Source organism: Oncorhynchus masou, chromosome 29 (assembly GCF_036934945.1).
Source record: "Oncorhynchus masou masou isolate Uvic2021 chromosome 29, UVic_Omas_1.1, whole genome shotgun sequence".
In the NCBI taxonomy this organism is placed as follows: domain Eukaryota; kingdom Metazoa; phylum Chordata; class Actinopteri; order Salmoniformes; family Salmonidae; genus Oncorhynchus; species Oncorhynchus masou.
This window is the reverse complement of record NC_088240.1, coordinates 76,235,001-76,255,382: the sequence shown is the minus strand read 5'-3', so window position 1 is coordinate 76,255,382 and position 20,382 is coordinate 76,235,001. Positions and strand designations below refer to the sequence as shown.

Below are 20,382 nucleotides of genomic sequence, written 5' to 3'. Positions count from 1 at the left end.
TTTGGTCACAACAGTCTATACAAGGCCAATCCACATAGTATCTATACAAAGCTGATAGCCATACTAACAGATTTCTGCAGCCTGCAGTATGTCTTAGAAGATGAATGCTAATGCTAACTAAGTGAATGCATCCTCCAATATGTTCTAGCTAGCAGATACACACAGCAAGCTAAGCCCATGCATCCCACAGTATGTCCCAGCATACACTCCTGCCAACCCTGCCGTCTGTTTCTTCCTGTTCTCTGTGTATGTGAGCTTATCAGGGCTTACATCACTACTGACTAGTACTTATGACATCTGCGGAAATATTGTTCCAACAAATGTATGCATAAATGAATGTGTAATTTTTGTGATTGCCAATATACTGAGCGTCAGTGCCTAGGGCTGTAGCTCTGTTGCTGTGGTGCAGTGTGTTGACTGTGTCATCATGGGATGGGACAGGGGGGTTGTGGGGGATTGTATTTTGTATTCCATGTTGTGTTCTCTCCTATTCTATTTTGTGACGTTTCTCTGGGCTCAAGCCAAAACCGAACACACACAACCCCTCTTTTTCGGTGCCTACTGCTGCTATGCTGAATCCTTCTCTCCTCTCCTCTTTTTGTCTCCTTGACCCAGTCTCGCTCCCTCCCCTTTCCTCTGCATCTTCCAATAACTTGCACGTTCCCCCTCCCCCGTCTGTCGCAAGTTCTGACCCCCTCCCATTTTCTACCTCCTCCCTGTGCCCCTCTCTCACTCTCCCTCTCACTCATTTGCTCACATTCTCCCACTTTCCCTACCAGGCTTCACACACACTGCAGGTAATGGAAAACAATATACATCTATTCCTTCCTTCCTCTCATCCTTCTCAGTCTCCCGTCCTCTGTCTCCCTGCTCTCTTCTCTCACCATTTCATCCCTCCACCGGCTCATATCCTCTGATTAGTCCTTGACTGCACAGCACAGCACAGGTACCATTGCATCAGCTTATGTGTCTAAACTCACTGACGGTGTGTGTGTGTCAAGGAATGACAGTGCATTGAACGTGTGTCCTACTAGTCCATGGTTCGGTGTTGAATGTGTTTGATGGTTGGCCTGTCAATTGCGGTATGGTGTGTGTCGCTGTATGTGCTTAGAGTGCATCTGCTTCACAGCATTTACTTCCTGACTATGCGTCAGTGTGCTATGTGTGTGTGTGTGAGAGAGAGAGAGAGAGAGAGAGAGAGAGAGAGAGAGAGAGAGAGAGAGAGAGAGAGAGAGAGAGAGAGAGAGAGAGAGAGAGTAGAAGTCTGCCTGTGTTAGTCTCTATATTTTCTGTTTATGTCTCCGGCAAAGACATTTAAGAGGTAATTTTTACCTCTCACTGTGAATATCACTCACCTCATCTCAGAATATTCATAATTTCTGGCCAAAGGGGGATTTAAAAATTATAGAATCTCTACCACCGTTCCCTTGCTCCTCTCATCTTTCTCCCCCGTCTTCTAAAGCTTGTTTTGATAATGCAGAAATCCCTCTGCTGTGTTAGAACATGGCTGTATTAGAACATGGCTGTGTTAGAACATGGCTGTGTTAGAACAAGGCTGTGTTAGGAGGACGGTTGGTGCATGTACTGTATGTGCTAGAAGAGAGGATGAAAGGTGCTTTGCGTGTGTGTATACAGTGGGGAGAACAAGTATTTGAAACACTGCCGATTTTGCAGGTTTTCCTACTTACAAAGCATGTAGAGGTCTGTAATTTTTATCATAGGTACACTTCAACTGTGAGAGACGGAATCTAAAACAAAAATCCAGAAAGTCACATTGTATGATTTTTAAGTAATGAATTTTATTGCATGACATACAGTGCCTTGCGAAAGTATTCGGCCCCTATTGAACTTTGCGACCTTTTGCCACATTTCAGGCTTCAAACATAAAGATATAAAACTGTATTTTTTTGTGTGAAGAATCAACAACAAGTGGGACACAATCATGAAGTGGAACGACATTTATTGGATATTTCAAACTTTTTTAACAAATCAAAAACTGAAAAATTGGGCGTGCAAAATTATTCAGCCCCTTTACTTTCAGTGCAGCAAACTCTCTCCAGAAGTTCAGTGAGGATCTCTGAATGATCCAATGTTGACCTCAATGACTAATGATTATAAATACAATCCACCTGTGTGTAATCAAGTCTCCGTATAAATGCACCTGCACTGTGATAGTCTCAGAGGTCCGTTAAAAGCGCAGAGAGCATCATGAAGAACAAGGAACACACCAGGCAGGTCCGAGATACGGTTGTGAAGAAGTTTAAAGCCGGATTTGGATACAAAAAGATTTCCCAAGCTTTAAACATCCCAAGGAGCACTGTGCAAGCGATAATATTGAAATGGAAGGAGTATCAGACCACTGTAAATCTACCAAGACCTGGCCATCCCTCGAAATTTTCAGCTCATACAAGGAGAAGACTGATCAGAGATGCAGCCAAGAGGCCCATGATCACTCTGGATGAACTGCAGAGATCTACAGCTGAGGTGGGAGACTGTCCATAGGACAACAATCAGTCGTATATTGCACAAATCTGGCCTTTATGGAAGAGTGGCAAGAAGAAAGCCATTTCTTAAAGATATCCATAAAAAGTGTCGTTTAAAGTTTGCCACAAGCCACCTGGGAGACACACCAAACATGTGGAAGAAGGTGCTCTGGTCAGATGAAACCAAAATTGAACTTTTTGGCAACAATGCAAAACGTTATGTTTGGCGTAAAAGCAACACAGCTCATCACCCTGAACACACCATACCCACTGTCAAACATGGTGGTGGCAGCATCATGGTTTGGGCCTGCTTTTCTTCAGTAGGGACAGGGAAGATGGTTAAAATTGATGGGAAGATGGATGGAGCCAAATACAGGACCATTCTGGAAGAAAACCTGATGGAGTCTGCAAAAGACCTGAGACTGGGACGGAGATTTGTCTTCCAACAAGACAATGATCCAAAACATAAAGCAAAATCTACAATGGAATGGTTCAAAAATAAACATATCCAGGTGTTAGAATGGCCGAGTCAAAGTCCAGACCTGAATCCAATCGAGAATCTGTGGAAAGAACTGAAAACTGCTGTTCACAAATGCTCTCCATCCAACCTCACTGAACTCGAGCTGTTATGCAAGGAGGAATGGGAAAAAATTTCAGTCTCTCGATGTGCAAAACTGATAGAGACATACCCCAAGCGACTTACAGCTGTAATCGCAGTAAAAGGTGGTGCTACAAAGTATTAACTTAAGGGGGCTGAATAATTTTGCACGCCCAATTTTTCAGTTTTTGATTTGTTAAAAAAGTTTGAAATATCCAATAAATGTCGTTCCACTTCATGATTGTGTCCCACTTGTTGTTGATTCTTCACACAAAAAAATACAGTTTTATATCTTTATGTTTGAAGCCTGAAATGTGGCAAAAGGTCGCAAATTTCAAGGGGTCCGAATACTTTCGCAAGGCACTGTAAGTATTTTATACATCAGAAAATCAGAACTTAATATTTGGTACAGAAACCTTTGTTTGCAATTACAGAGATCATACGTTTCCTGTAGTTCTTGACCAGGTTTGCACACACTGCAGCAGAGATTTTGGCCCACTCCTCCATACAGACCTTCTCCAGATCCTTCAGGTTTCGGGGCTGTCGCTGGGCAATACGGACTTTCAGCTCCCTCCAAAGATGTTCTATTGGGTTCAGGTCTGGAGACTGGCTAGACCACTCCAGGACCTTGAGATGCTTCTTACGGAGCCACTGCCCCGGCTTTGTGTTTCGGGTCGTTGTCATGCTGGAAGACCCAGCCACGACCCATCTTCAATGCTCTTACTGAAGGAAGGAGGTTGTTGGCCAAGATCTTGCGATACATGGCCCCATCCATCCTCCCCTCAATACGGTGCGGTCGTCCTGTCCCCTTTGCAGAAAAGCATCCCCAAAGAATGATGTTTCCACCTCCATGCTTCACGGTTGGGATGGTATTCTTGGGGTTGTGCTCATCCTTCTTCTTCCTCCAAACACGGCGAGTGGAGTTTAGACCAAAAAGCCTTATTTTTGTCTCATCAGACAACATGACCTTCTCCCATTCCTCATCTGGATCATCCAGATGGTCATTGGCAAACTTCAGACGGGCATGCGCTGGCTTGAGCAGGGGGACCTTGCATGCGTTGCAGGATTTTAATCCATGATTGCGTAGTGTGTTACTAATGGTTTTCTTTGAGACTGTGGTCCCAGCTCTGTTCAGGTCATTGACCAGGTCCTGCCGTGTAGGTCTGGGCTGATCCCTCACCTTCCTCATGATCATTGATGCCCCACGAGGTGAGATCTTGCATGGAGCCCCAGACCGAGGGTGATTGACCATCATCTTCAACTTCTTCCATTTTCTAATAATTGCGCCAACAGTTGTTGCCTTCTCACCAAGCTGCTTGCCTAATGTCCTGTAGCCCATCCCAGCCTTGTGCAGGTCTACAATTTTATCCCTGATGTCCTTACACAGCCCACTGGTCTTGGCCATTGCGGAGAGGTTGGAGTCTGTTTGATTGAGTGTGTGGACAGGTGTCTTTTATACAGGTAACGAGTTCAAACAGGTGCAGTTAATACAGGTAATGAGTGGAGAATAGGAGGGATTCTTAAAGAAAAACTAACAGGTGAGAGCCGGAATTCTTACTGGCTGGTAGGTGATCAAATACTTATGTCATGCAATAAAATGCAAATTAATTACTTAAAAATCATACATTTTGATTTTCTGGATTTTTGTTTTAGATTCCATCTCTCACAGTTGAAGTGTACCTATGTTAAAAATTACAGACCTCTACATGCTTTGTAAGTTGGAAAACCAGCAAAATCAGCAGTGTATCAAATACTTGTTCTCCCCACTGTATGTGTGAGTGTACGTGTGTGTGTGTGTGTGTACATTTGTGTGCGTGCCTGTTAGAGGTGAGAATGAATTGTGTCTGCATTATATTTGACTGTGCACGTCTGTGTGTATATGTGTGTGTGTGTGTGTGTGTTCCCCACAGGATGTCGATAGTGATCATTGTTGCCAGGGAGATCCTGGACTCCAGGGGGAACCCCACAGTGGAAGTGGACCTGCACACTGACAAAGGTGAGAGACTGGTATTTTTCATCATCATTACATGGTGTGATTATTTGAGATATTCCATTATCAAATGGGTATCTTGCTTTCTCCTTATAATGGGTATCTTGCTTTCTCCTCTATCCTTCACCCCTCCATTCCCTCGTTTTCTCAACCCTTCCATTCCCTCCCCCATCTGTCTTCCTCTCCCTTCCCTCATTCCCTCACCCCTCCATTCCCTCAAATCTCTCCCTCCACTTTCCAGGTGTCTTCAGGGCAGCTGTGCCTAGCGGAGCGTCTACTGGCATCTATGAAGCCCTGGAGCTGAGAGACGGAGACAAAAGCCGCTACAAGGGCAAAGGTGATTGCCGAGAAAGGTGTGTGTGTGTGTGTGTGTGTGTGTGTGTGTGTGTGTGTGTGTGTGTGTGTGTGTGTGTGTGTGTGTGTGTGTGTGTGTGTGTGTGTGTGTGCGTGTGCGTGTGCGTGTGTGTGTGTGTGTGAGGGGAAGTGAAGGGGGAAAGGGGGATAGAGAAATGGGCTAGGAGATGGATGGTCACTAGAGAAGGTATGAGCAGTAAGCCATATTGACTTATGGTAGCACTGTGAGGAGGAAAATTAAGATGACTACACTAAGTGAGGTGCAGAATGAACTACTTTTCTGTGTCCTTTTCTTCATTCTTATGTCCTGTGTCTGTATCCTCCTCCTCCTCCACCACCTCTTCTTCATCCTGTTTCTTCTCATCCTTCGCTACATCCCTCCTTCTCCTAGGTGTGCTCAAGGCTGTTGGTCACATCAATGACACCATTGGTCCTGCCCTCATCCAGTCGGTGAGTACGGTGGAGAGCGTGTGTATGTGTGTGTGTGTGTTATGTCCTGTGTTGCAGTGTGTTTGTTTGGGCCTATTTGTAACTGAGAGAAAGAGAGAAAGATGTCTCATCAGTCTCTCTAAGATGTGCTGTGTTGCAGGAGGTCAGTGTGGTAGAACAGGAGAAACTGGACAAGATGATGATAGAGATGGACGGCACTGAGAACAAGGGTAAGTAACAACCTGTATGAATCGCATATGGGACACCAGCTTGGACTAGTCCTGGTCTCAAGAGCTGGCGTCTGAACATTTTATTCTAACCAGTGCTTTTTCAATTTGATCGTTCCCTTAATTCATACCTATCCATTCTGCTCCCTTCAGCTCAGTTTGGGGCCAATGCTATTCTGGGTGTGTCCTTGGCCATATGCAAAGCTGGTGCTGCAGAGAAAGGTGTCCCCCTGTACCGTCACATTGCTGACCTGGCAGGAAACACAGAGCTAGTGCTTCCAGTTCCTGTGAGTTCATTACCGTTACATTTTCACCTGTATTCAGTTGACTGTCATAGAATACATTTGACCAAAAACCATAACCTACTCTGTAAAAAAAGATAAGATGAAGGCTTCAGACAGTTATCGCTGTCATTGAATAAACAAATGAATGAATCAATAAATAAAGGAATGAAGGAACTACTGGATAAAGGAATGAAGGAACAACTGGATAAAGGAATGAAGGAAACGCTAGATAAAGGAATGAAGGAACAACTGGATAAAGGAATGAAGGAACGACTGGATAAAGGAATGAAGGAACTACTGGATAAAGGAATGAAGGAACAACTGGATGAAGGAATGAAGGAACAACAGGTTAAAGGAATGAAGGAACGACTGCATAAAGGAATGAAGGAAACACTAGATAAAGGAATGAAGGAACAACTGGATAAAGGAATGAAGGAACGGCTGGAAAAGGGAATAAAGGAACAACGAGATAAAGGAATGAAGGAACAACTGGATAAAGGAATGAAGGAACAACTGGATAAAGGGATGAAGGAACAACTGGATAAAGGAATGAAGGAACAACTAGATAAAGGAATGAAGGAACAACTGGATAAAGGGATGAAGGAACAACTGGATAAAGGAATGAAGGAACGACTGGATAAAGGAATGAAGGAACTACTGGATGAAGGAATGAAGGAACTACTGGAAAAGGGAATAAAGGAACAACGAGATAAAGGAATGAAGGAACAACTGGATAAAGGAATGAAGGTACAACTGGAAAAAGGAATAAAGGAACTACTGGATAAAGGAATGAAGGAACAACTAGATAAAGGAATGAAGGAACAACTAGATAAAGGAATGAACGAACAACTGGATGAAGGAATGAAGGAACAACTGGATAAAGGGATGAAGGAACAACTGGATAAAGGAATGAAGGAACGACTGGATAAAGGAATGAAGGAACTACTGGATGAAGGAATGAAGGAACTACTGGAAAAGGGAATAAAGGAACAACGAGATAAAGGAATGAAGGAACTACTGGAAAAGGGAATAAAGGAACAACGAGATAAAGGGATGAAGGAACAACTGGATAAAGGAATGAAGGAACGACTGGATAAAGGAATGAAGGAACTACTGGATGAAGGAATGAAGGAACTACTGGAAAAGGGAATAAAGGAACAACGAGATAAAGGAATGAAGGAACAACTGGATGAAGGAATGAAGGTACAACTGGAAAAAGGAATGAAGGAACAACTAGATAAAGGAATGAACGAACAACTGGATGAAGGAATGAAGGAACAACTGGATAAAGGAATGAAGGAACAACTGGATAAAGGAATGAAGATACAACTGGACAAAGGAATGAAGGAACGACTGGATGAAGGAATGAAGGAACTACTGGATGCTGGAATGAAGGAACTACTGGAAAAGGGAATAAATGAACAACTAGATAAAGGAATGAAGGAACAACTGGATGAAGGAATGAAGGAACAACTGGTTAAAGGAATGAAGGAACGACTGGATAAAAGAATGAAGGAAACACTAGATAAAGGAATGAAGGAACAACTGGATAAAGGAATGAAGGAACGACTGGATAAAGGAATGAAGGAACGACTGGATAAAGGAATGAAGGAACGGCTGGATAAAGGAATGAATGAACTACTGGATGAAGGAATGAAGGAACTACTGGAAAAGGGAATAAAGGAACAACAAAATAAAGGAATGAAGGAACAACTGGATGAAGGAATGAAGGAACAACTGGATAAAGGAATGAAGGAACGACTGGATGAAGGAATGAAGGTACAACTGGAAAAAGGAATGAAGGAACAACTTGATAAAGAAATGAACGAACAACTGGATGAAGGAATGAAGGAACAACTGGATAAAGGAATGAAGATACAACTGGATGAAGGAATGAAGGAACAACTGGATAAAGGAATGAAGGAACGACTGGATAAAGGAATGATGGAACAACTGGATAAAGGAATGAAGATACAACTGGATAAAGGAATGAAGGAACAACTCGATAAAGGAATGAACGAACAACTGGATGAAGGAATGAAGGAACAGCTAGATAAAGGAATGAAGGAACGACTGGATAAAGGAATGAAGGAAACACTAGACAAAGGAATGAAGGAACAACTGGATAAAGGAATGAAGGAACGACTGGATAAAGGAATGATGGAACAACTGGATGAAGGAATGAAGGAACTACTGGAAAAGGGAATAAAGGAACAACTAGATAAAGGAATGAAGGAACAACTGGATGAAGGAATGAAGGTACAACTGGAAAAGGAATGAAGGAACAACTCGATAAAGGAATGAACGAACAACTGGATGAAGGAATGAAGGAACAGCTAGATAAAGGAATGAAGGAACGACTGGATAAAGGAATGAAGGAAACACTAGACAAAGGAATGAAGGAACAACTGGATAAAGGAATGAAGGAACGACTGGATAAAGGAATGATGGAACAACTGGATGAAGGAATGAAGGAACTACTGGATAAAGGAATGACGGAACAACTGGATAAAGGAATGAAGTAACTACTGGATGAAGGAATGAAGGAACTACTGGAAAAGGGAATAAAGGAACAACTAGATAAAGGAATGAAGGAACAGCTGGTTAAAGGAATGAAGGAAACACTAGATAAAGGAATGAAGGAACAGCTGGATAAAGGAATGATGGAACAACTAGATAAAGGAATGAAGGAACAACTGGATAAAGGAATGAAGGCACGACTGGATAAAGGAATGAAGGAAACACTAGATAAAGGAATGAAGAAACAACTGGATAAAGGAATGAAGGAAACACTAGATATAGGAATGAAGGAACAGCTGGATAAAGGAATGAAGATACAACTGGATAAAGGAATGAAGGAATGACTGGATAAAGGAATGAAGAAACGACTGGATGCTGGATTGAAGGAACTACTGGAAAAGGGAATAAAGGAACAGCTAGATAAAGGAATGAAGGAACAACTGGATGAAGGAATGAAGGGACAACTGGAAAAAGCAATGAAGGAACAACTCGATAAAGGAATGAACGAACAACTGGATGAAGGAATGAAGGAACAACTGGATAAAGGAATGAAGGAACGACTGGATAAAGGAATGAAGGAACGACTGGATAAAGGAATGATGGAACAACTGGATGAAGGAATGAAGGTACAACTGGATAAAGGAATGAAGGAACAGCTGGATAAAGGAATGAACGAACAACAGGATGAAGGAATGAAGGAAACACTAGATAAAGGAATGAAGGAACGACTGGATAAAGGAATGAAGGAAACACTAGACAAAGGAATGAAGGAACAACTGGATAAAGGAATGAAGGAACGACTGGATAAAGGAATGATGGAACAACTGGATGAAGGAATGAAGGAACTACTGGAAAAGGGAATAAAGGAACAACTAAATAAAGGAATGAAGGAACAACTGGATGAAGGAATGAAGGTACAACCGGAAAAATGATTGAAGGAACAGCTGGGTAAAGGAATGAAGGAACTACTGGATAAAGGAATGAAGGAACAACTAGATAAAGGAATGAAGGAACAACTGGATAAAGGAATGAACGAACAACTGGATGAAGGAATGAAGGAACAACTGGATAAAGGAATGACGGAACAACTGGATAAAGGAATGAAGTAACTACTGGATGAAGGAATGAAGGAACTACTGGAAAAGGGAATAAAGGAACAACTAGATAAAGGAATGAAGGAACAACTGGTTAAAGGAATGAAGGAAACACTAGATAAAGGAATGAAGGAACAGCTGGATAAAGGAATGACGGAACAACTAGATAAAGGAATGAAGGAACAGCTGGATAAAGGAATGAAGGAAACACTGGATAAAGGAATGAAGATACTACTGGAAAAAGGGATGAAGGAACAACTAGATAAAGGAATGAAGGAACAACTGGATAAAGGAATGAAGGAACAACTAGATAAAGGAATGAAAGAACAACTTGATAAATGAATGAAGGAACAACTGGATAAAGGAATGAAGGAACAACTAGATAAAGGAATGAAGGAACTACTGGATAAAGGAATGAAGGAACAACTGGATAAAGGAATGAAGGAACAGCTGGATAAAGGAATGAAGGAACAACTGGATAAAGGAATGAAGATACAACTGGATAAAGGAATGAAGGAACGACTGGATAAAGGAATGAAGGAACTACTGGATGCTGGATTGAAGGAACTACTGGAAAAGGGAATAAAGGAACAACTAGATAAAGGAATGAAGGAACAACTGGATGAAGGAATGAAGGTACAACTGGAAAAGGAATGAAGGAACAACTCGATAAAGGAATGAACGAACAACTGGATGAAGGAATGAAGGAACAGCTAGATAAAGGAATGAAGGAACAACTGGATAAAGGAATGAAGGAAACACTAGACAAAGGAATGAAGGAACAACTGGATAAAGGAATGAAGGAACGACTGGATAAAGGAATGATGGAACAACTGGATGAAGGAATGAAGGAACTACTGGAAAAGGGAATAAAGGAACAACTAAATAAAGGAATGAAGGAACAACTGGATGAAGGAATGAAGGTACAACTGGAAAAATGAATGAAGGAACAGCTGGATAAAGGAATGAAGGAACTACTGGATAAAGGAATGAAGGAACAACTAGATAAAGGAATGAAGGAACAACTGGATAAAGGAATGAAGGAACAACTAGATAAAGGAATGAAAGAACAACTTGATAAATGAATGAAGGAACAACTGGATGAAGGAATGAAGGAACAACTAGATAAAGGAATGAAGGAACTACTGGATAAAGGAATGAAGGAACAACTGGATAAAGTAATGAAGGAACAACTACGTAAAGGAATGAAGGAACAACTGGCTAAAGGAATGAAGGAACAGCTGGATAAAAGAATGAAGGAAAAACTAGATAAAGGAATGAAGGAACAACTAGAAAAAGGAATGAAGGAACAGCTGGATATAGAAATGAAGGAAACACTAGATAAAGGAATGAAGGAAACACTAGATAAAGGAATGAAGGAACAGCTGGATAAAGGAATGAAGGAACGACTGGATAAAGGAATGAAGATACAACTGGATAAAGCAATGAATCACAATCTAGATAAAGGAATGAAGGAACAACTAGATACATTAATGAATAAATACTGTATATTGACAAATACTGATGTATGTCTCCCTCTCCTCCCCTGGTCCATCTCTCCCTCAGGCCTTTAACGTTATCAACGGGGGCTCTCACGCGGGCAACAAGCTGGCCATGCAGGAGTTCATGGTACTTCCTGTAGGGGCGGAGTCTTTCAGGGACGCTGTGCGTGTGGGGGCGGAGCTGTACCAGACGCTGAGGGAAGTGATCAAGGAGAAGTATGGCCAGAACGCCACCAACGTGGGGGACGAGGGGGGGTTCGCCCCAAACATACTGGAGAACACTGAAGGTGAGAGAGACAGGAGGAAAGACACATCAAAGACATTACTGCATGGCCCGGAAACAACTTCTGTAGACCCTCAGCTTTCTGTGTTTTCAGATGTGAAGGAAACAGCCTTCCAATTGGTTTACATTGCCTTCAGAAAGTATTCACACTCCTTGACGTTTTCTACATTTTATTCTGTTCCAGCCTGGCCTACACGTTTTCCAATGCCTCGCAAAGAAGTGCACTTACTGCTAGATGGGTAAAATATAAAAAGCAGACATTGAATATCCCTTTGAGCAGTGTGGAGTTATTAATTACACTTCGTATGGTGTATTAATATGCCCAGTCACTAAAAAGATACAGGCATCCTTCCTAAGTAAGTAGCAAGAGAGGAAGGAAACTTTAAAACAGTTACAGAGTTTAATGGCTGTGATAGTAGAAAACTGAGGATGGATCAACAACATTGTAGTTACTCCACAATACTAATCTAAATGACAGAGTGAAAAGAAGGAAGTCTGTACAAAATACAAATATTCCAAAGCATGAATCCTTTTTGCAATAAGGCATTAAAGTAAAACTGCAAAAAATGTGGCTAAGAAATTAACTTGAATACAAAGCATTATGTTTGGGGCAAATCCAACACAATACATCACTGAGTATCACTTCATATTTTCAAGCATGGTGGTGGCTGCATCATGTTATGGGTATGATTGTCGTTGGCAAGGACTAGGGAGTTAATTATATAAAAAATAAATGAAATAGAGCTAAGCACAGGCAAAATCCTAGAGGAAACCCTGGTTCAGTCTGCTTTTCCACCAGACACTGGGGGACAAATGTACCTTCCAGCAGGACAATAACCTTAAACACAAGGCCAAATATACACTGGAGTTGCTTACCAGACAACATTGGTTTTGACTTAATCGGCTTGAAAATCTATGGCAAGACTTGAAAATGGCTGTCTAGCAATGATCAACAACCAACCTGATGGAGCTTGAATAGCTTAAAAGAAAAAAGTGCAAATATTGTACAATCCAGTTGTGCAAAGCTCTTAGAGACTTATCCAGAAAGACTCACAGCTGTAATTGCTGCCAAAGGTGATTCTAACATGTATTGACTCAATACATTTGCAAAAATGTCTATAAACATGTTTTCACTTTGTCATTTAGGGGGTATTGTGTGTAGATGGGTGTGAACGAAAATCTATTTAATCCATTTTGAATTCAGGCTGTAATATAACAAAATGTGGAATAAGTCAAGGGGTATGAATAGTTTCTGAATGCACCGTAGGCAAGATTCCCAATATTACTGTAAATACAGAAGGGGTTGGAGTCCGTGGTTGTTTTTGAACTGGGCTCATAAATTAACACAGCACATTGTCTTTCAGAGTCAGAACAAGACAAGTACAATACCCCTGCATTGGATTTATCACTCACTGTTTAATAGCAACCCCCTCTCCCTGCTCACCTTTCTTGTCACACTCCCTTTCCCTGTCTCTCTGTCCTATCTCTGTGTCTTGTCCCTGTGTCGTGTCCCTGTGTCCTGTGTCCTGTCCCCCTTTCCCTGTGTCATGTCCCTTTGTCCTGTCTCTCTGTCGTGTCCCTGTGTCCTGTGTCTCTGTCGTGTCCCTGTGTCCTGTCCCCCTTTCCCTGTGTCATGTCCCTTTGTCCTGTCTCTCTGTCGTGTCCCTGTGTCCTGTGTCTCTGTCGTGTCCCTGTGTCCTGTCCCCCTTTCCCTGTGTCATGTCCCTTTGTCCTGTCTCTCTGTCGTGTCCCTGTGTCCTGTCCCCCTTTCCCTGTGTCATGTCCCTTTGTCCTGTCTCTCTGTGTCTTGTCCCTGTGTCGTGTCCCTGTGTCCTGTCCCCCTTTCCCTGTGTCATGTCCCTTTGTCCTGTCTCTCTGTCGTGTCCCTGTGTCCTGTGTCTCTGTCGTGTCCCTGTGTCCTGTCCCCCTTTCCCTGTGTCATGTCCCTTTGTCCTGTCTCTCTGTCGTGTCCCTGTGTCCTGTCCCCCTGTCCATGTGTTGTGTCCCTGTGTCCTGCCCCTCTGTTCTGTCCCTCTGTCCTGTCCCTCTGTCCTGTCCCTGTGTCCTGTCCCTCTGTCCTGTCCCTTTGTCCTGTCCCTCTGTCCTGTCCCTCTGTCCTGTCCCTCTGTCCTGTCCCTGTGTCCTGTCCCTCTGTCCTGTGCAGCCCTGGAGCTGATCAAGACAGCCATTGAGAAGGCAGGTTTCACAGACAAGGTGGTGATCGGGATGGACGTGGCAGCCTCTGAGTTCTACAAAGAGGGCAAGTACGACCTGGACTTCAAGTCTCCTCCCAACGCAGACCGCCACATCAGCGCCCAAGAGCTCTGCGACATGTACCAGGGCTTCGTCAATGACTACCCAGGTGTGTGTGTATGTGTGTGTGTGTGTACCTGTCACCCTAACATGGTTAATTGTTCCATGATATGATTGATTAGGCTACTCCCCTCCCGACAATTAACTCTGATGTCTTGTACTGAAGCTCTCTTTCTCTCACACACACACACACACACACACACACACACACACACACACACACACACACACACACACACACACACACTCACACTCACACTCACACACACTCACACACACACACACACACACACACACACACACACACACACACACACACACACACACACACACACACACACACACACACAGCCACAGCGACATGGATAAGCACCAGTGATGGGGGGCAGGGTACATCAGTGCAGCTCCCACCGTGCCAAATGTGCACTGTAGCGCATAATTAAAACCTCCTTAACTGGTGTCAGGAAATGAGGGGAGGCCATCCAAGCTCTCTTTCTTTCTTTCTTTCTTTCTTTCTTTCTTTCTTTCTTTCTTTCTTTCTTTCTTTCTTTCTTTCTTTCTTTCTCTCTCTTTCTCTCTCTCTAGGGCTCTGTCCTAACTTATTTTCTTGACTCTGTCCTTGGTCTTTTCTTTCAATTTTTATTTTATATTAATGCACTCTTTGTTTTAGTGGTATCCACAGGTTTTTTCAAAGTTAGGGTGGAAGAGGATAGATTTAGTTTCCTGGGGTTTGGAAGGTGTGGTTTGCGCAATGGCTTCTCATCCTAGCGCAGAGGAGACGCTGTCGATACGGCATGGATTCAGGTGTGTTCCTGAGAATGGAGTTAAAGTGGAGGAGGATCTGTTTGCAGTCGGTGAATTTATACATTCTGCTTCCAGAATGAACAAAGCTGTGATTTTGTTCATGAAAAGATCAAATTAGGTTGGTAGGCTAATTGCTAGTGGAATATTTGTAAGGGGTGTGTTGGTGCCAATTTCGCCTCTTTCTACCCCTTCGACAAGGGTGGTAGTTGGAAATTTGCCTCTGTTTATTACGGATGATCAAATCAGGAAAGAGCTGAGTATTTTTGGTAGGTTTGCTAGCAGTTTTCGAGTACTGTCAGCAGGCTTTCAGGCAGATGCCGTTAAGCACGTTGTTTCGTTCTGGAGGATGGTGTTCCTGTTTCTGAATAACAATGAGCAACAGCTAAATGTGCATTTTAAAGTGAGGCATGGGGAGGGGCTCTTCACAGGGTTTGCCAGCACAGATAGTCTATGGTGTTTTGAGTGTGTGGATTTGGGGCATAAGTGCTTTGCGTGACCACATAAAGGCCATAGACAAGCTACAAGCGCCAGTGGGGGAAAGTGAGATCAACGTGCAGGGGGTAATGAGGCTGGGACTCGTCAGGCTAGAGATGGTGGGGTAGCTGAGGCTGGGCCTTATCATACTATGGAGGGTGGTTTAGATGAGGCTGGGCCTAGTTAGGCTAGAGATGGTGGGGTAGATGAGGCTGGGCCTAGTCAGGCTAGAGATGGTGTGGTAGATGAGGCTGTGCCTTATCATACTATGGAGGGTGGGGTAGATGAGGCTGGGCCTAGTCAGGCTAGAGATGGTGGGGTAGATGAGGCTGGGTCTAGTTAGGCTAGAGATGGTGGGGTAGATGAGGCTGGGCCTAGTCAGGCTAGAGATGGTGTGGTAGATGAGGCTGGGCCTTATCATACTATGGAGGGTGGTGTAGATGAGGCTGGGTCTAGTCAGGCTAGAGATGGTGTGGAAGATGAGGCTGGGTCTAGTCAGGTTATGCTAGTGGATGAGGAGAGTATAGTGGGAAAGTGTAAGAGACTAGGGTGGGAGGAGGAGGGTGTCAAGCGTTAAAGGAAAAAGGGGACAAGAAATAAGGTGGGAGGGTATAAAGCACCAAGGAACCTTTGCCTGGTGCTGGGGGGGAGGCCCTGACCAGAGAGGAATGGCAGGTGGTCAGGATGGGAGATGGAGATGAGGAGGAAAGTGAGTCTGAGGAAGAGGATGATGAGGATCCGTTTTTTTCAGAATCCACTTCAATGGGTTCGGAGCTGACAGCCAGTCAAGCAGAGGGGTCAAAGTACACGTTGAGGGAACTGACAAGGTTCCTGAATGAGTCCAAGGGGAAAAAAGTTCATCTTGAGGCTATTATTTTCTGATCAGAGAAAATTTGTATGATCAGTACGACATGCTATGAAAAATGAGGGGCATGGTGTCCTCTCACCCAGGAAACGGTTTAGGTTGAGGAAGTGGATCACAACCATGCGTAAGGGTCTACATTCAGACACTGTTTAGATGTATAGTTTTTTTCGGGCACTGGGGCTCCATTGGTCTCTTTGTTTTTGCTGGCTTTTCTCCAATTTCTTATGGAGACTCTGGGTAGGCTCGCTTAATATAAATGGTGCCAGAAATGCAGGAAAGAGGAGAGTGTTAGCTGAATATGTAAAACAAAAAAACAGTACAGGTGTTGTTTCTGCAGGAGATGCATAGTGATGTGGTGAATGAAGATTGGGGCTCTGGTGGAAAGGGGCAAATGTGTTGAGCCATGGGACTCATTTTAGTGCAGTGGTGGCAGTCCTTTCTGTACCGGGTCTGTCTAAAAATGTGCTCCTCAAAGGAGGTGTGTAGGGGTAGGCTGCTTGTTGTAAAAGCAGAAATTAACAACATGGGTTTTGTCTTCATAAATGTGTATGTGCCTAACACAGAGAGAGGGGGGGGTCTATTTGGGTGTCTTAGACAGGAACTCTCACAGGTAGCGCCTGAGGAGATGGGGACTGCAGCTGTACAATGGATTTGACAAAAAGACAGAAATGGGAAAGAGCCTCATTCAGTGTCAGTGGGAGTGTTAAGGGACATCATCACATCCCAACACAAGGCAGTATACATGGGTGAAGGTTTTTGGGGCTAGGGTGAATGCAGCCCGACTTGATCGATTTTACATGTCTAGGAATCAGAGCAATAGGCTGTTGGTGTCACGTCTGATGAAAGGAGAGGGCCAAGGTGCAGCATGGCAGGTGTTCATACTTTTATTTGAACTGAACACTAAATAACAAAATTAACAAAGAGAATGAATGAAAACCGAAACAGTCAGGTGCAGAACTGAAACCTGTCAGGTGCAGAAACACAAAACAGAAAATAACTACCCACAAAACCCATGTGGGAAAAAGATACCTAAGTATGGTTCCCAATCAGTGACAACGATAGACAGCTGTCCCTGATTGAGAACCATACCCGGCCAAAACAAAGAAATACAAAACATAGAAAAAAGACATAGAATGCCCACCCAAATCACACCCTGACCAAACCAAAACAGAGACATTAAAAGCTCTCTAAGGTCAGGGCGTGACAGTTTGATGCTATCATTTTCCCGGTGGGGTATTCGGATCACCACATAACCATGGCTCGGCTGTCTATTTCACCAGGGCCTCGGCAGGCATCTTATTGGAAGTTTAATGTAAAGCTCTTTCAAGATGCCACTTTTTGCTCAGGTTTCAAGATTTTTTGGGGAAAGGTGGGGGCAGCAAAGAGAGGAATATGAGTCTCTGTGTCAATGGTGGGATGTGGGGAAAGTCCAAATTCGGCTTTTCTTTTCTGTCAACAGTATACAGCTCTCTCATCCTCAGAGGCTAGGAGAGTACTGGGGGAACTCGAGCATAGTATTAGTGAGATGGAGGTAGAGATGGTGGGGAAAGGCAATGTAGGCCTCCAGGCTAATTTATCTGAATCAAGTAGGGACCTGGGCAGTTTTTTCCAGGTTAAAGCAAAGGGAGCACATGTAAGAGCTAGGTTCTCCATGCTCAAGGAGATGGATGCTCCCAGCTCCTTCTTCTTTGGTTTGGAAAGACAGAGCTGTGAAGCCAAGGGTATGCATTATCTACGGCTGTCTGATGGGCAGGTGACCTCTGTGGTGGGGGAGATGCGAGAGCGAACTGTGGAGTTAAATACTGAGTTGTATAGGGCAGAAATGTGTGATCCTATGTGTGCTCAGGTCTTGGTCGCAGAACTCCCTAAGCTCTTTCTGACACAGAGGGATGAAATGGACATTCCTCTGTTGTCCCATGAACTGGCAGAGGCCATAACCCAGATGTCCCCCGGTCATGCACCGGGGGTCGATGGACTCCCAGTGGAGTTTTATAAAACATTCTGGGGAATAATTGGACTGGACTTATTTTGCGTGTTGCGTGAATGCATTGGGGTAGGAGACTTGCCGATGAGCTGTCGTCAGGTGGCTCTGACTCTCCATCCCAAAAAAGGGGACTTGTGTGAACTTAAGAACTGGAGTCCTGTGGCATTGCTCTGTGCGGACTTCAAGATATTTGCCAAGGTCCTCTCTAACAGACTGAAGTCCCACCTGGACTCGATAGTACATAAGGACCAAAAACATATTGTGTACCGGGACGCTCAATCACGGACAACTTGTTCTTAATTAGGGACATGTTGGACTTGTCGAGAGGTTTCTAATGTGAACTTTGGACGGGTCTCTTTACATCAAGAGAAGGCTTTTGATAGAGTGGACCATGAGTATCTGTTTAATGTGATGTCTGTGTTTGGGTTTGGGGAAAGGTTTTTGACCTTTGTGAAGGTGCTGTATGCTGGGTCATCATGTATGGTCAAGGTGGGAGGGGGGCTCAGTAGGACATTCTGAGTGAGACGAGGCATTAGACAAGGATGCACTCTATCGGGGCAGTTATACACTAGCCAGTGAGCCTTTTTTGGGCCTGCTTACCAGGAGACTGCAGGGAGTGTGCTGGACAGACATGGGTGTGGTGACAAGGCATAGCAGTGTCAAGGTATGCAGATGACGTTTCTTTGATGGTCAGGATATGCAGGCATTAGAGACTAGTCTGAAGGTGTACGAGGGTGCTTTGTCAGCTAAGGTAAACTGGGGCAAGAGCAAAGCTCTGTTATGTGGCCCATGGGGGGATGTGGCCCCTCCTCTGCTTCCAGGGGGTTTGCAGTGGGGTTTTGAAGTTTTTAAAATGTTGGGGGTGTACCCGGGCCAGGAAGAACTGGGAGGGGCTGTCACAGGCAGTGGTGTCAAGACTGGCCAGGTGGAGGTGGCTCCTGTCCCAAGTGTCATATAGAGGGATGGTGCTGATAATCAACAACTTGGTGGCATCTTCCCTGTAGCATAAACTGGCTGTCCTCAACACCCCCCCTCCCCTCCCCCGCAAGCTGGTGGACTTTTTCTGGTTGGGCCATCACTGGATGAGGGCGGCAATGTTGTACATAACTGTCCACCAAGGAGGACAGGGCCTGGTGGAACTGGAGAGCAGGGTGGCTGCCTTCCCGACTAAAGGTGGTGCAGAGACTGCTGTACCATACTGATGTTGGCTGGATTGAACCAGCATGCACGCTGCTGAGGAGAGATTGCGGATTAGGGTTGGACCGGTAGCTGTTCCTCATGAAGCTGGAGAGGCTGAGTACCGCAGGTCTATCAGATATTTACTATGCAGTGCTGAGGGCCGGAAGCTGCTAAGGCCCACACAAGAAGGGGGTGTGGAGCCTGGGCTGTGGGTGTGGGAGGAGCCTATCTTCCACAACCCAGCCATCCCTTTGAGATCGGTTCAGTCGGCCACCATGCAGAGGCGACTGATGGCAGGGGGTTTACAAAGGCTGGGTGACCTGAGACTGCTGGGAGAGGAGGGGTGGAAAACCATGGAAGTCCTGACACAACAAACAGGAATAATGTCTCTTAGGCTGCTGGACAGATTCCTGGAGGAGGTCCAGGAGGCACTGTCTGAGCCGGTAAGGGGGTGTTTGAGCAGACAAAGGGGGAGTGGCCACCCATGTTTCCACCACTGCAGGTGACTGCAGAGACTGGGGACTGGAAAGGGGGTCTGGAGGACTTGTTAGATTTTAACACTCTGAGCCTGGGGGAGTTTGGGGGGGTGGGAGGTAAAGCCCTCTTCAACCTCTATATTAAGGTAAGGAACATTAGGAGCCTAACAGGAGTGAAGGCACATCAGTGGCATGAGGTATGTGGAGAGGAGAGTATGGTGGGTTTTAGATGGAGGGGGCTCTACAAACCCCCAGTACCAAAGAGGTCAGGGGAACTACAGTGAAGGGTTCTACATGGAGCCCTGGCCACAAACAGCTGGTTGGCACGGGTTGAACCTGGAGTCGGGCAGGGGCGTCCTTTCTGTGTTATGAGAGAAACTGTGATTCATGTGTTTTCTGTGTGTGCCAAGTTAATGCCATGTCTCTGTTGGAATATCTGTGTGAGAGGTTGGTGGTGGTTTTTACTGTTGGTATGTATATAATGGGGTACAGGTATTCAAATAAGGAAAAGGCCAAATGTGTT

At 44.4% G+C, this 20,382-nt stretch overlaps 1 protein-coding gene across 1 annotated transcript in view; it reads left to right on the top strand.

Moving 5' to 3' along the window:
• Positions 1 to 715: 715 nt before the first annotated feature.
• Positions 716 to 20,382, top strand: part of LOC135520572 (gamma-enolase-like) — a 24,046-nt gene continuing 4,379 nt past the window's right edge. Inside the window, exons 1-8 of the mRNA XM_064946219.1 lie at positions 716 to 797; positions 4,992 to 5,077; positions 5,313 to 5,408; positions 5,817 to 5,875; positions 6,015 to 6,084; positions 6,235 to 6,368; positions 11,546 to 11,768; positions 13,929 to 14,126. Coding sequence (XP_064802291.1) covers positions 4,993 to 5,077; positions 5,313 to 5,408; positions 5,817 to 5,875; positions 6,015 to 6,084; positions 6,235 to 6,368; positions 11,546 to 11,768; positions 13,929 to 14,126 — 865 coding nt within the window. The 5' untranslated portion in view covers positions 716 to 797; position 4,992. The remainder of the gene's footprint in view (positions 798 to 4,991; positions 5,078 to 5,312; positions 5,409 to 5,816; positions 5,876 to 6,014; positions 6,085 to 6,234; positions 6,369 to 11,545; positions 11,769 to 13,928; positions 14,127 to 20,382) is intronic.